Source organism: Balaenoptera borealis, assembly GCF_965194805.1.
Source record: "Balaenoptera borealis genome assembly, chromosome: 4".
Lineage (NCBI taxonomy): Eukaryota > Metazoa > Chordata > Mammalia > Artiodactyla > Balaenopteridae > Balaenoptera > Balaenoptera borealis.
The window spans coordinates 1,602,324-1,616,326 of record NC_138861.1 but is presented as its reverse complement, the minus strand read 5'-3'; the positions used below and the strand labels follow the sequence as shown (position 1 = coordinate 1,616,326).

Genomic DNA, 14,003 nt, shown 5'->3' with positions numbered 1-14,003 from the left:
ATAAATCTCCGTAGGCCCTAAACATTTTGCAGCAGTTGCTATGCTACTCAAGGTAAACATTGGTGTGTGTGTATTTGTCCAGGGAAGGTTCATTGTCAATGTTATATTTCTAAATTTGCACTCACCACAGAAATACTAATAGAAAGGCAAGCTGCGGTTTTCTCAAGCTGGGTATTTATTGTGGAATTATAAGCAGTTCGGATAGTACTATTCCAAATAGGAAGTCAGCATTTCTTTTTCTAAAAAAGAAGATGATAATTAATGCAGAAGGTATCTAAGTAGCCATAAGAAAATACAAAACCACTAAGATGTTGATTTTTTAAATGAACCTGGAGAAGTCAACAGAGAAACTTACTTGCTGTCTTGAGCTTGTAACACCGATTCATCGTGGCCCTTACTTTGTCCAAACACATGGGCTGCCCATTATGTTTCAATAATAAAAGTAGAAATATGTTTGTTTTTCAGTTATTCTTTCATATTAAGTTCCCTTTTTAGGGTCCACACTCACCAGGATTTGTTTGATCCTTGCTGAGTTGCTTATGTGATTCGTAATAGCAAATTCTCAGTTTGGCTTTGTTTTTGCAAAGGGAAAAAGTCTCTCCTGTGAAACAAAATACTTGGTTTGTAAAGGTTAAGCTTCCCAAGGGCAAGAATTTTGGTCGGTTTTTCTCACAGCACCCACATGATGGGCTTTTTAATAAATGTTTGTTAAATGACTTAATGGACACGGTATAATATTAACCTTCGTTTGCCGCTCTGGTCGATATGAAGTTGGGAATTCCATGACATGACAGCATGTTTTAGTTTGCCGGGGCTGCTGCTACAAAGTACCACAGGCTGGGTGGCTTGAACAACAAAATACATTTTCTCACGGTTCTGGAGGCTGCAAGTTGGAGATCAAGGTGTCAGCAGGGTTGACTTCTTCCGAGGCCTCTCTCCTTGGCTTGTAGAGGAACACCTTCTCCCTGTGTCTTCATGTGGTCTTTCCTCTGTGCGTATCTGTGTCCAAATTTCCTCTTTTTTCAAGGACCTCCTCTTACAAATTTCTTCTTCTTACAAGCCCAGAACTGGGATTGCTGGATCAGATGGTAGCTCTATTTTTCATTTTTTGCTGACCTTCCATACTGTTTTCCATAGTGGCTAGACAAAGTTACCTTCCCACTAACGGTTCATAGGGATTTTTTGGAAACGACACCAAAAGCACAGCAATCAAAGCAAAAATCAAACAAGTAGGACTTGATCAAACTAAAAAAGCTTCTGCACATCAAAAGAAGCACTCAACAAAATGAAAAGGCAACCTGTGAAATGGGACAAAATATTTGCAAACCAAGTACTGGACAAGGGTTGATATCCAAAATGTATAAAGAACTCATACAACTCAATAACCAACCAAACCAAACAAAAATCCAATTATAAAATGGGCAGAGGAACTTAACATTTTTCCAAAGAAGGTGTACAAATGGCCAACAGGACATGAAAAGATGCCCAATATCACTCACCGTCGGGGAAATGCAGGTCAAAACCACAGTGAGGTATCTCCTCACACCTGTTAGGATGGCCGTCATCAAGAAGACAAGAGATAGCAGGTGCTGGCGAGGGTGTGGAGAAAACGGGCCCTCTTGTATCCCACAATTACACGGAATTCTTAAATGTAAAAGCTGGAAAGAATCTTAAAGGTCACTGGGTTCGAGCAGCCATGCTTCACAGAGGGGAAGACTGAGGCTCACATGGGTTACAGTATTTGCTGAAATTCCCTCTGCTGATGTAGTAGCGTCAGGGGTAAGTGCAGGCTTCCCGACTCGTGGTCAGGGCTCTTTGCTCGTGTCATGCTGCCCCTCAGAACGACCCTCACCAAGGAATTAAAAAGACCTCATCTTGTATAGGATCATTACACACGGCCCTGACATTCTAGAAATGGTTTGACAGGACAACTCATTGCATAGAGATTTCAGAGCTCTTTTCTCCTCTTTCAGGATCTGTCCTTACAAAGTCATATAGCCAAAAGAGTCTAGACTAGGATTAGGTTATCCGCCCAGGTTATTGCTGCTACACCGAAGAGAATAGCAGAAAAGCTTTTCTCTGGCTTACTGAAGTAGGGGTATTGATTTAGTTAGCTATGTGCATTACAGAAGCCAAGAAGCTCTGCTTTTTGTTTCTGAGCATCGGCACCCACTAAATACCGAACACAACCCATAGCTTAGTGATAAGCATCTATTTTCGTGGCGACTGAGAGAGCTGGGGGGTGGGGGAGGCAAATCCAATTCAATTCGAGGCACTTAGCCCGATCGTAAGTACTTTTACACAGCAAAGGTATTGGTAGAATTTTCTAGACACTAAATATGAGAGCAAAGCCTCTAGGCTTGTACCAGAAAGAGGAGTTCTTAGTTAGAGGAGAAATTAAAGCTTCAAAAAAGTAGAAGATATTTTTCCCTCTAACTTTTTTTTTTTTCCACTGCCCCCCTTTTCTCTGAAAAATCCCTTTAGACAACTTAGAAAAGCAGAACTTCAAAAGTGAACAATTTGATTGTTCCTTGAACCAGTGGGTGGGTGACAGTCATGAGGAAGCCCTTAAAAAAGAAAAGCACTGCTTCCTCTGTTCTGTCCCGGGATTGAATCTTTGAATCCAGAGGAAGTGAGTTAATTCTCGCCTCCTGTTTCTTTTGGGTGGGAACTGCTGTGTGTGCGCCTGTGTGTATGAGGTTATCTTTTTTAAGCATTGTCTTATTTTAATTTAAATATTTAGAAGTGTGGAGATTTATAACATCAACCAATTATCTGCATGCAGTAACATTTGCCAAGTTGTTTTTTTCCCCTTTGTCATTCGAGGGGATTGATATTCTGATACTTCATTGAACCCAAGATGGGCATATTCTGTTTGTCCAACATTACAGACTTATTTTGTTTTTCTTTTTCTGTGTAACTACTTTAAACTTTATCTCAGGGGTCCTCATTTCAGTTGGAACTTTTCATTGTTCTTGAAGGAATGCTCTATACATTTCCAACAGACTTGGAAGCAAAATAAGCCAACCCCAGAGCATAAATAACAATTTTATATCATGCCTACAATATACATCTGCACTCTGACACTTTAATGAATACTGTATACTTTTTGTATAGGCTTTCTCTACTCTTACCCTCTGTGTGCAGATTGACACGTTTGATTTGTTTTGTATCATCACAGTCATAACTCAGTTATCCTTTGAGTAATACTGACTCTTTTCACTTTACATAAACATACACATTTTGGCTTATAGTTTAAAACTTTGCAAAACCGTTGCATCAAGTTTTTCACATTATAAATTTAATCAATATTCACCAAATTGGTTAAATTAGTAGTGAACACGTTTATTAGAGAATTGCTTATTTATATCCATACTGTACTCATCAGTCATAATAGTACTCTCTATCAAAGCAATATTGCATTTCTTGGACAATTAAAAACATTCTGGTAGTAAAGAGGAATATATTAAATGTGCTTTCTACTCTTAAAAGTTGGATAGAATAATGGAAAAACATCTTAGTGCTAATATTTTAGCCAGAATCTTGACATTATTGAAAGTAGATCTTTAAAAGAAGAATGAAATCAGTGTTGACCAAAGCTGCCACATTCATTTCTGCTGAGTATCCGCTATAAACCCCACCACCACCGTGGGCAAGAGGGGCTCGGGACCCACAAAGCCATGAGTCCCAGCAGGGGCTGGGTCTGCCCCAGAGAATGGAGGTTCTTTTTTTCTGATTTGGCAGAGTACCCTCTGCTTTTCAAGCCATGTGTCCACAGGATAGCCTGGAGAGGGTCTTTTCCAGATTGACCCAATTGAGGTGTTTGGGGAAGCAGTGGCCCTGTTACTCGGGAAGTTTTCATGGATGGATTGGGTTTCAAGAGAGGCTGTTAAAAATGGTGAAGATTTATTATGTGGATCACAAGACGGAGAGTTTTGCCCATGGGAGCGGGGCAGCAACATTAGCATGGGGAGGAGTGCAAGGTCAAGGTCAGAGGAATATGGCATGTGCAGCAGCCAGTGAGGAGACTAGATTGATTGGCACAGAATGTGCCTGTCTTTGATGAGTGGAAGATTAGATGCGAAAGGTGAGCGAAGGTCAGGTGGTGAGGATCCTGAGTGCAGGGTGAGGAATTTGGATTTTATCTTCCAGATGAGAAATCACTCTAGGCATTTGTCCAAATTCATCCCGTGATCAGCGATAACTTATTTTAGGTAGATTAACCCAGGGTTATGCAGCATAGAATAAAAGGAATAAGAAAGAGTAAAGGCAGGGAGACAAAGTTAGAGACTGCTAAATGTAGCCCATCGTTTTCAGGGTCTGCCCTGTATCTGAGTAATGAGGATGAAAAGGAAGAGCTGATAGGATAGTTTTTTTTAATTATAGCAAATGTTATCATTTTTACCTGATCGCTGGAAAGAATCCATACTTACTATAGAAAATGCTGAAAATATGGATAGGTATAAGGAAGAAAATGAAAATCACCCATTCTCATTAAAACTATAGACGAACACTCCACATTTTAGGCGCTTTTGATTTTTCTTTGTTTTGTTTCAATGTATGTATGTATGTTGAAATCATGGTATAATAATGCTGTGTTTACATAGCTTGGATTTCTTGTCATTTACTACATATTAGGCATTTCTTTTTTAATAAAAAAATCCTAGAAGACCTCATTTTTTTTATTGCAGTATAGTTGATTTACAGTGTTGTGTTAATTTCTGCTGCACAGCAAAGTGATTCAGTAATACATATATATACATTTTCTTTTTTCAGATTATTTTCCATTATAGCTTAATACAGGGTATTGAATAGAGTTCCCTGTGCTATACAGTAGGTCCTTGTTGGTTAATCTATTTTATATCTAATATCCTGTATCTGTTAATCCCAAACTCCTCATTTATCCTCCCCCCCGCCCTGCTTTCCACTTTGGTAATCATAAGTTTGTTCTCTATGTCTGTGAGTCTATTTCTCTTTTGTAAGTAAGTTCATTTGTGTCATATTTTAGATTCCACATATAAGTGATGTCATATGGTATTCGTCTTTCTCTGTCTGACTTACTTCACTCACTATGACAATCTCTAGGTCCGTCCATGTTGCCGCAAATGGCATTATTTCCTTCTTGTTTATGGCTGAGTAGTATTCCACCGTATACATGTACCATGTCTTCTTTATTCATTCATCTGTCGATGGACATTTAGGTTGCTCCACATCTTGCTACAGGGCCTCGTTTTTAATGCCTGTCCCACTATTTCAGTTTATGACTGCAGGGTCATTAACTATTCCACTATTGTAAATTTAGATTGTGACCAACTTTTTGTTATTATAAACATTACTATAATAAACATCAGTCAACATAAATGTTTTATTCCATACTATTCCTTTTTCTTCTTCTTCTGCAGATAAACAAATAGATAAATTAAAAAAATTAAGTGGAGCATTTGTTCCTGTATTATTTTGCCTGTTTTGATTTCAGTTCTAATCTACCACTCCCCACTTTTAGTCCACTTTAAAAATTGGGGAGGGGAGGAGGGTGCTTCTTAATGAACTTTTCCTGAAATTATTACCTCCTTCTGGTGCTTGCCTTTTAAAATGGTGTATTTTCATCCATTGCTCTATACATGAGCATTTAGGTGGTTTGCAGTTTTTCTCCCTTTCAACACTGTGATGAATTGATATTCATGTGCACATATTTCCATGTGCACAAATAAAAGGATATAACCTCAAAAGTGAATTACAGGAATGTGGGACATATCCATCTTCAACTTTAGCATCCTGTGTACATCAGTTACATTAACTACAGTGATACCCATATATACTCACTTCTGCAGGCAGACCAGAAAAATTCCAATTTACCCACATCCTTGGCAATCCTTTCCTTTCAATGCTCGCCCATCTCCTGTAAGTGAAATAGTATCTCTTTTTTTGTACGTGAAATATCTCACTTTCTTTTGCATTTCTCTGATAACTAATGAATTTTAGCATGTTTTCATATGTCTAGTGGCCATTCAAGCTTCTTGTCTGGAATCTGTCCATTTTCTATTGAGTTTGTTTTTTTCCGTATACTCTGTCCTGTGACAGGTGTATGGTTTGCCAAGGTGTTCTCCCAGTGTCTGTATTTTAACTCTGTTTATTACAAAAAATTGAGGCAAATTTATCAAAGTTCTCTTTTATGGTTTGGGTGTTTTCTATCTTGATTAACAAGTTCTTCTCCAACGTCAAAGGCTTTAGCTTTTCACTTATATGTTGTTTTCTTATTCTTTATGGGTTAATTACTTTACATTAACGATTTAATTCCTCTGACACACATTTTGTATAACTCCCAGGTGATTTTCCAGAATGAGGAGGATGAAAAGTTGAAAACAAAAGAAAAATTTGGTAAACTCGGTTACGGCTTCCGTTGTTAAGTCCATAACTGAACTACGGAGACATCTTCTGTTTCGTGTACACAACAAATACCCACACCTACCATGGTTTGTGGTAACGAAAGTGAATGTCTTGCCCATTGGAAATCTTTTCCCACAGAAACTCCGTCCAAGTTCATCTGCATGAAGTCTTTGCAAAGTAGTTTACTGCTCACTGGGGTTGAATACAATTTCACTTCCAGGTGTTTTCGGCCTTAGTCTGCCTACCTAACCTCGTGCGTGAGTCCAGAAGGAGCACGTCGTTTTTAAAACGGTTGCCGTCTGACACTGGGTTCGTTTTACTTTCAGCAGTTCACAGAAACTGTGAGCCCTTCCGTGCTACCCGCTGCAGCTTTGCCACTGGACCTGCTTAACAATGCTGTCACTGCCTTTAGCACCTTGGAAGATCTGATTCGGTATCTTGAACCAGATAGATGGCAGCTGGACTTAGAAGATCTATACAGGCCCACCTGGCAACTGCTGGGCAAGGCTTTTGTGTTTGGAAGAAAATCCAGAGGTAAGCTCTCTCTTCAGGTTAGAACCTCATTTAAGTTTCTTAGCAGCTGATGTTTCCGATTCTTCTGCCATACCTTCTAATGAGGAGGGTTTAAAATTCTTCCCCGATAAGTTTAAATAATCCACCTTCTTAACATTTGAGCATATTTACATATTAAATAAGAATACATATAAAAGGAGGGTTTGGAAGATTAAAAGAGATGCTTTTGCTGAAAATTCCTGTTATTTCTTTAATTCAAAAATATCATTTTGATGAAGTCCCGTGCTACATTTCGCAAGAAACATTGCTTATTCAAACTTAATATTTGGGGTATATTGATTCAGAGATTCAAGGGAGATTATCGTAGCTGCTAAGCCAGGTTTAGGGCTAGAAAAGGGGAAAGCTCTATTAAAATCTGTATCCACCATGCCCCCATGAGTCAGGATTATATCAATTTCCATTTCCTAAGCCTAGAAACTTTTCTAAATCATATGAAAAATAACAGTGGCTCCGCAGAACACAGAACTGTAGTTTCCAAGATAGAAGTCACTGCAAGAAAATAATGCTCTAAAGGAGCTCACACCGTGATAATTTTTTCTATGTAAAGATGCTTCTGAAATGATCACTTTTGATCCTATGAGCACATCCGCCTTCAAGAGTGAAAGTGTTGATAATTAAACTTAATTCCACATGGTCAAGAGATTGGAAATAATGTTAGCTGAATCTGTTCTCAGGTCAGGTAACTTTGCTAGTCACCCTAAACTTGGAAAGCATCCCTCTCAAACGCAAATGAAAACGTAACTGGGTAGTTATAAAGCCCTCAGACAATCTGTTTCAGTCTGTCAGAAACTTTGAAATCTACCCAGGGTCCCTTTAGAGAATGGAGGACAGAAAGTCTGCAGAAAGTCTGTAGAAAGCGCAGTGTTTAGTTAATTTGAGCGACTCACAGGGGCAGATTGCATCAGACTGGTCAGAAAGAAACCCGATTCCTGCCCTCTCTTGCGGCCCTTCTGATCAGGACTTACATCTCAGAGGATCATGTTCGGACTTGCCCAGCACGGTATTCTGCTGGACCAGCAGCCCTGGTTTCTTCTCAGCGATACTGGAAATCGCTGTTCACGTCCAGAGGCAGCTGAATCTTGTCCAGATGCTGAAAACGGTTACATATTTATAGGACGTGATCGTGATAAATAACTCACCAACAACAACACTTCCCTTCCCTCCCACTTAGGAAGGGGAAGATGAAGATTTGCAAGGCTGGCTGAAACGCCCCTGAATAGAGCCTTTGTTAGCAAATTTGAGGTAGATTATCCTGTGGATCCATAAGAAGCAGAGCGAGTCAACCGGGTTGAGCTCAGATCTAGTTTTTTGACAGCTGATCTTGGGATAGGAGCCTGAAAATCTCCTCTCTATCCCTGCCTTTATGCCTGTACCTCTCACGCGGTGCTCAGTGACGATTTGGCCGGAGGCTAGGGTGTAATTTAAAAGGCCCAGCGCTGAACCAGATCTTTCAAATATTCATTTAACACTTTCCAAATTGAAGCCCTTTGCAGTTTGCCAAAACTATTAACTTTTTAAGCGTACAGTAAGTGTGAGCAAAGCAGTGTATATTTTTGGAACTCTACATAAACTAAAATGCAGGTGTGGGATAACATCTCTATAGACAAAACCAACTCCCCTCCCAAGAGTCTTTCTACAAAGGAAGGAGGAGTAAAACAGTTAAAAGCTTCTAATTAGAGATTGAGATAGATTTTCCAGAGAATAAACATATCACAGCATTACCACATTCATCTTAGAAAGACCACCCTCAGATTGCATTACGTTAATAGAATATCCTTGGGCTGAGTGTCTGAAAAGAATGAACGCTGACAAAGTAAAATGTGATCATAATTTTTTTTCAATCAGTGTTATTCTTTTTAGGAAAACTTGCAATATTTATGAATCCGAACAAGAAAATAGGCATTAGAAAAACAATTTTTATTGACGACAGGCTTCAAATCGTCATACTTTAGGAAGACAAGCTAATGCATGTACTGTCTTAGGAGCTTGTTACGAAAAGGAAATAAAGCATCTGAAGGCTAAGTTTACTTTACAAATATTTTGCAGAGGGAAACGTCCACAGTATTACAGTTAAGTTATTAAAACGTATGTGTTGGTGCATGATCTCTCTCTCTCTCTTTGTTTTTTGACTAAGATGTTCTACCCAATGTTTGGAGAATTTGTGACACCAATCATGGTCACATGACTTATTCTAATGATGCTTAGATGATTTGAAGCCCTAGAAGCAGGAAGCATAAATTTCAAATAACATATGCTAAGTGTAAAGTCCTTACTTGTATTTTTAGCCCAGAGGGGACTGTATTAATGTCTTTCCTTTTCTTTATTTTCCCTTTCTTCCTCTGGTTCAGCGTGTTCATTCATACCTTACTACTACAGAAAAGAAAAACCCATATTTTTTACGTCAGGCTTAACTAGTACTTAAAAAGGGCTTTTGACTTTTGTGTCAAACATGATCGATGAGTGGAAGCTAAGTTGAAAGTCTGTTTAAATTTTCACATTGTAGCAGGTATCATAACTTGGTTCACTTGGGAAATCCATCTAACCTTTTATTGTGGTTAAGTAAACATTTTAAAGCAAACATATACAGACTCATTTTCTAGTTTCATGAAATAGTATGTTTAAAACTCTTTAAGGTAGATGAATATCCTTTGAAAGCTAAGAGCTTCATTCACATTCTAAAGAAGTATAAATCTTAAATAAGCATTAAAAACTTTGGCAACTGGCCTTTGTATGTGTGTGCCTGGTTTAAGTTTTCTCTCTCCTTGCCTAGACGTTAACTTCTGGCAACAAGATTCAAAGAAGCTCATATACAGCTTTGACAGTGAAAGAGCTGTATGTACGTATATAGACATAGGTTAGGGTTCGGCAAAATGAAATGAGGTAAAATACGTGACATCATTTAACCTAATTATCTCATTAATTTTATTAGAGATAAGCTTCTCTTTAATGGCCCTCGAAAGAATGAACTCTTTTCCTCTTAAATATTTAAAAGCTTTACTGTCACAGGGTCATTTTTCAGATGAAAGGGAAATCTTTAGATACTCAGATAAAACAGTGATTTTCTCTTGAGTTGGAAAAAATAATTTCTAGCTGAATAAGATGTTGAAATGAACGTATTGAATTAGCATTTCCTCCGTGTTTCCCTTACTTGACCAAAGTTTTAGTCAACCATATGGTTTACGTGTGCTTATAATTGACAATTGCATTTGCATAAGCTGTAATATATTTCTTGAAAATACTTACATTGGCTTCCTTTGACATTTTAGAAAAACTTGGCCACATACCCAAGAATTACCTAGCTAAGAAAACAAGCATTTGATTCTTAATTACCTTGTCACTTTAAAAGTGTTTTAAAATGTCTTAATTTTTAAGACTGGGTTATGTAGTGATTATTATTATCTGAAGCTATCTTTAACCAGAAAATATTATTTATAATGTTGCCAATATTACTGAAAAGGTATTTAACCAGATTTAGTATATTTTAGATAGTATTCCTAAATTTTAATAAAAACTTTGTGTTTGAAGGAAAAAAGCTCTGATGAATTATATGTTATTCAAAACTTCACTTTTACTGGAATTGCTTTTATTTGAATATTTCTAGGGGAAAAAAGGCAAAGCTATAAAGCAGAAATTAAAATCATATTAGAATTGCTTATCCTAATAATTATCAGCTACTTCATATGTTATATATAAGCTCATGTTAAACATGATGTGTTATTTTGATGTAATTTAACTGAGGCAGTGTCGTTTTGTAGTTAAAAACAATGGTTCTTTAGAATGTACTGCAACAATGTAATGAAAGGCTATTTGGTTTAGTCTTCACATGTAGGTGCTCTCTTAAAGAATAAAACACAGCATAGTTAACTAAGTTACTAAAAGAATAGAGACAGTGGTTATAAATTAGACATTTCTTCTGCCCTTCAGGAGAGTAGAAATCTGAAAAGGAGTCTAGTTAAGCTCAATTTCCAAGTCCAAAAATTTCTCAACGCGCCAGAAGCAGTGCTTTCCAACAACTTCTGCGCCTTTAAAACGTGTCCTTTTCCCCACTCCTGGTCCACTCAGCCGTCCTCAGAAATTCATTTACTTCACTTCCTTTTCACACTCTATGATTCTTGTTGCCAGGAAGATTATAGAAGGTCCTGTCGACACGTGTCTGTACGTTGCTGCTTCATTCATTGCGGGAGCTTGTCATCCTTCTAAAAATCGCATCTGTTTTTTCATCAAAGCTTTCGTCTTACATTCTGTTCTTCCCTCCCACGCCCCCTTGTTTACTTTTTTCCAAAGGTTAAAAGGTGTAGCCCCCTTTTCCTCTAGAAAGTTTCCTGTTTGTAGCTGGTAACTCTTCTGTGGGCTCCATCCTCAACACTGCACAATGCCATCCCTTCATCCGTCCCTGGGTCACAAGGAAGCTCTGTTCGCCATGGAACGGAAAGCCCAGCCTGCGAGCTGCGTCGCCCTAAGACCTAGTTAAATAATCAGGGCTCCTGTTGGGGCGATTGGTCGTGGGGCGGGCTGGATTTCTGTGTGCGAGAGCGAGCGCGAGGGCGCTTGGTGAGACCGCAGGGCTCAGCGCGTGACCTCTTCCTCTGTTCCCCTTGTGTGCCGTGCCAGTGCTGGGCCTGAACCTGCTCAAGGAAGAGGTGCGGCTCTACAGCTGCACGCCTCGCAACTTCTCCGTGTCCATCCGGGAGGAGCTCAAGAGGACCGACACCGTCTTCTGGCCGGGCTGCCTCCTGGTGAAGCGCTGCGGCGGGAACTGCGCCTGCTGCCTGCACAGCTGCAGCGAGTGTCAGTGTGTCCCCAGCAAAGTCACCAAGAAGTATCACGAGGTACGGACAGCCTTCCCCTTCCCGAAAGGTGACAGGCCAGCCTCTCTGAAGTGGATTTTGGCTTAGAGAGGCGATGTCGCCTTCCCGAAAACCAGACCAGACAAAACCAAGGTTTTCCAAAGAGCTCAAGTTTTCATTTATTATTATTATTATTATTATTTTAAATTTATTTATTTATTTATTTATTTTTGGCTGCGTTGGGTCTTCGTTGCTGCACGCGGGCTTTCTCTAGTTGCGGCGAGCGGGGGCTACTCTTCATTGCGGTGCGCGGGCTTCTCATTGCGGTGGCTTCTCTTGTTGCAGAGCACGGGCTCTAGGCATGTGGGCTTCAGTAGTTGTGGCGCACGGGCTCAGTAGTTGTGGCTCGCGGGCTCTAGAGTACAGGCTCAGTAGTTGTGGCTCACGGGCTTCAGAGCGCAGGCTCAGTAGTTGTGGCTCGTGGGCTCAGTAGTTGTGGCTCGCGGGCTCTAGAGCGCAGGCTCAGTAGTTGTGGCGCACGGGCTTCGTTGCTCCGTGGCATGTGGAATCTTCCCGGACCAGGGCTCGAACCCGTGTCCCCTGCATTGGCAGGCGGATTCTTAACCACTGCACCACCAGGCAAGTCCCTGTTTTTTAATTAGGACCTTGAACTTAGGAAACCAGACATCAAGGATTTAGAAAGCTTGTCCTCTGATAACACATCATGGGTACTCAGTGGAGGTTTTCTGTCTCATACAAAAAAGAAACTGTTTTTCCAGGGGGAAAAATGGGTGAAACTTTTCACCTCTTCAAAATATGAAGGGAAAATATTTTAAAGACAAACTTGGAGATAAATTATGGTCTATTTTGGAGAAAATAAAGATCTTTAATATTTATTTTTCCATTTGGGGCAATTCGGGCACATAAATTCCAAGGGACATATTCATAATTATACTTCCTGTTATTTCATCATTTATAGTTTCCTCTTATTCATGGTGCCCCAAATAGTATGTTAAGCTTTTTATGGATTCTTCATCCTTCCCTTTATTCCATGGAATTAAGGAAAATACAATATTAAATGTTAGTAATTATTGTTTTTCAGAGCCTTGGGGACCTTAGAGCTTATACATTTCAAATTGTCATTATCCCCGGTGATACCCACCCCCCTCCAGTCCTCCCCAGAAACACCTAGCTTTCATACATCCGGAAGCAATCCCTTCTTGATGGCTCACCTTCAGTTTTTACAAAATGTCTTTTACCAACTTTAATTTTCACAAAACCAAACCAAAATCTACCTCCTGACTTCATTTGGATATGGCTTCATTCATTTTCATTTTTTTCTGCTAAATAAAAGAATAACACAAACTAAATACCCACTTAATAAATGAAATGATTTTTCCTGTGAGTGAAGACGTCGGTGAAACCCTCATCTGTGGGGTAATCTGAGCAGGTAGTGTCATAAGCTGCACTCACGTGACCTGGTTGCCCGGCTCTTCCCCGATATTGTGTTGGCAGTTGATTAAGTGGGAGAAAAGCAGTGGATTCCAGACAAGGTCCCTGTTTCCATCCTAGATCGACCATTAACTTGCAACCATCCACAGGACACTTAACCTTTGTAAAATATGTGCAAACTATGATAATCTCTCAGGTTTTTCCTAAAGGTGTTATTCTCTGACAATTGTCAGATGGCAATTTTTAGAAGATGACATCCAAAACTGGCAGTCTGGGATAAAAGTAGGACTGTTGGCTGCCATCCTCATGCTTCACTTTTGTTTCTACACCACACGCGTCTGAAGATCCTTGTGCTGGGAACGGCCTGCCCTCTTGTTCAGGAGGAGGTCCTCACGAGCTTGCGGGAGCCCCAGCTCCGCTCTGCCGAGAGGACGGCTTGTTGCTACTCTGAGAACTGGGAGTCTAGTCAAGGAAAAACCCTTAACATGGTAGTTTTGTTACCAAACCAAACTCGGGTCTGCTTGCCGGGGCAGTAAAGCTGCTGAGCCAGGTCGTGGTGAAGGAAAGTGCAGTATTCATTGCAGGTGCCAAGCAAGGAGTCCAGGCAGCTAGTGCTTAAAAGACCCCAACTCCTCAAAGGCTTTCAGGGACAGGTTTTTAAAGACAGGGTGAGGTGTGTGATCAGCTCGTGGACACTCTTCTGATTGGTTGGTGATGAGGTCATCGGGAGTCCACATCATCAACCTCCTGGCTCCAACGGGTCTGGGGTCTACATGCTTGTGGGCAGCATGCAGTTAACGTCTT

At 39.9% G+C, this 14,003-nt stretch overlaps 1 protein-coding gene across 5 annotated transcripts in view; it reads left to right on the top strand.

Annotated features, from left to right (window-relative positions):
* Nucleotides 1-14,003, top strand: part of PDGFC (platelet derived growth factor C) — a gene marked incomplete at its 5' end in the record, with an annotated part of 219,348 nt that overhangs the window by 198,728 nt on the left and 6,617 nt on the right. For 4 of the 5 annotated variants that reach the window (XM_082391353.1, XM_082391355.1, XM_082391356.1 and 1 more), the window contains 2 exons: nt 6,714-6,921; nt 11,572-11,789. In XM_082391353.1, the coding sequence (XP_082247479.1) occupies nt 6,714-6,921; nt 11,572-11,789 (426 nt within the window). The remainder of the gene's footprint in view (nt 1-6,713; nt 6,922-11,571; nt 11,790-14,003) is intronic. The other variant, XM_082391354.1, reaches the window with a different exon arrangement.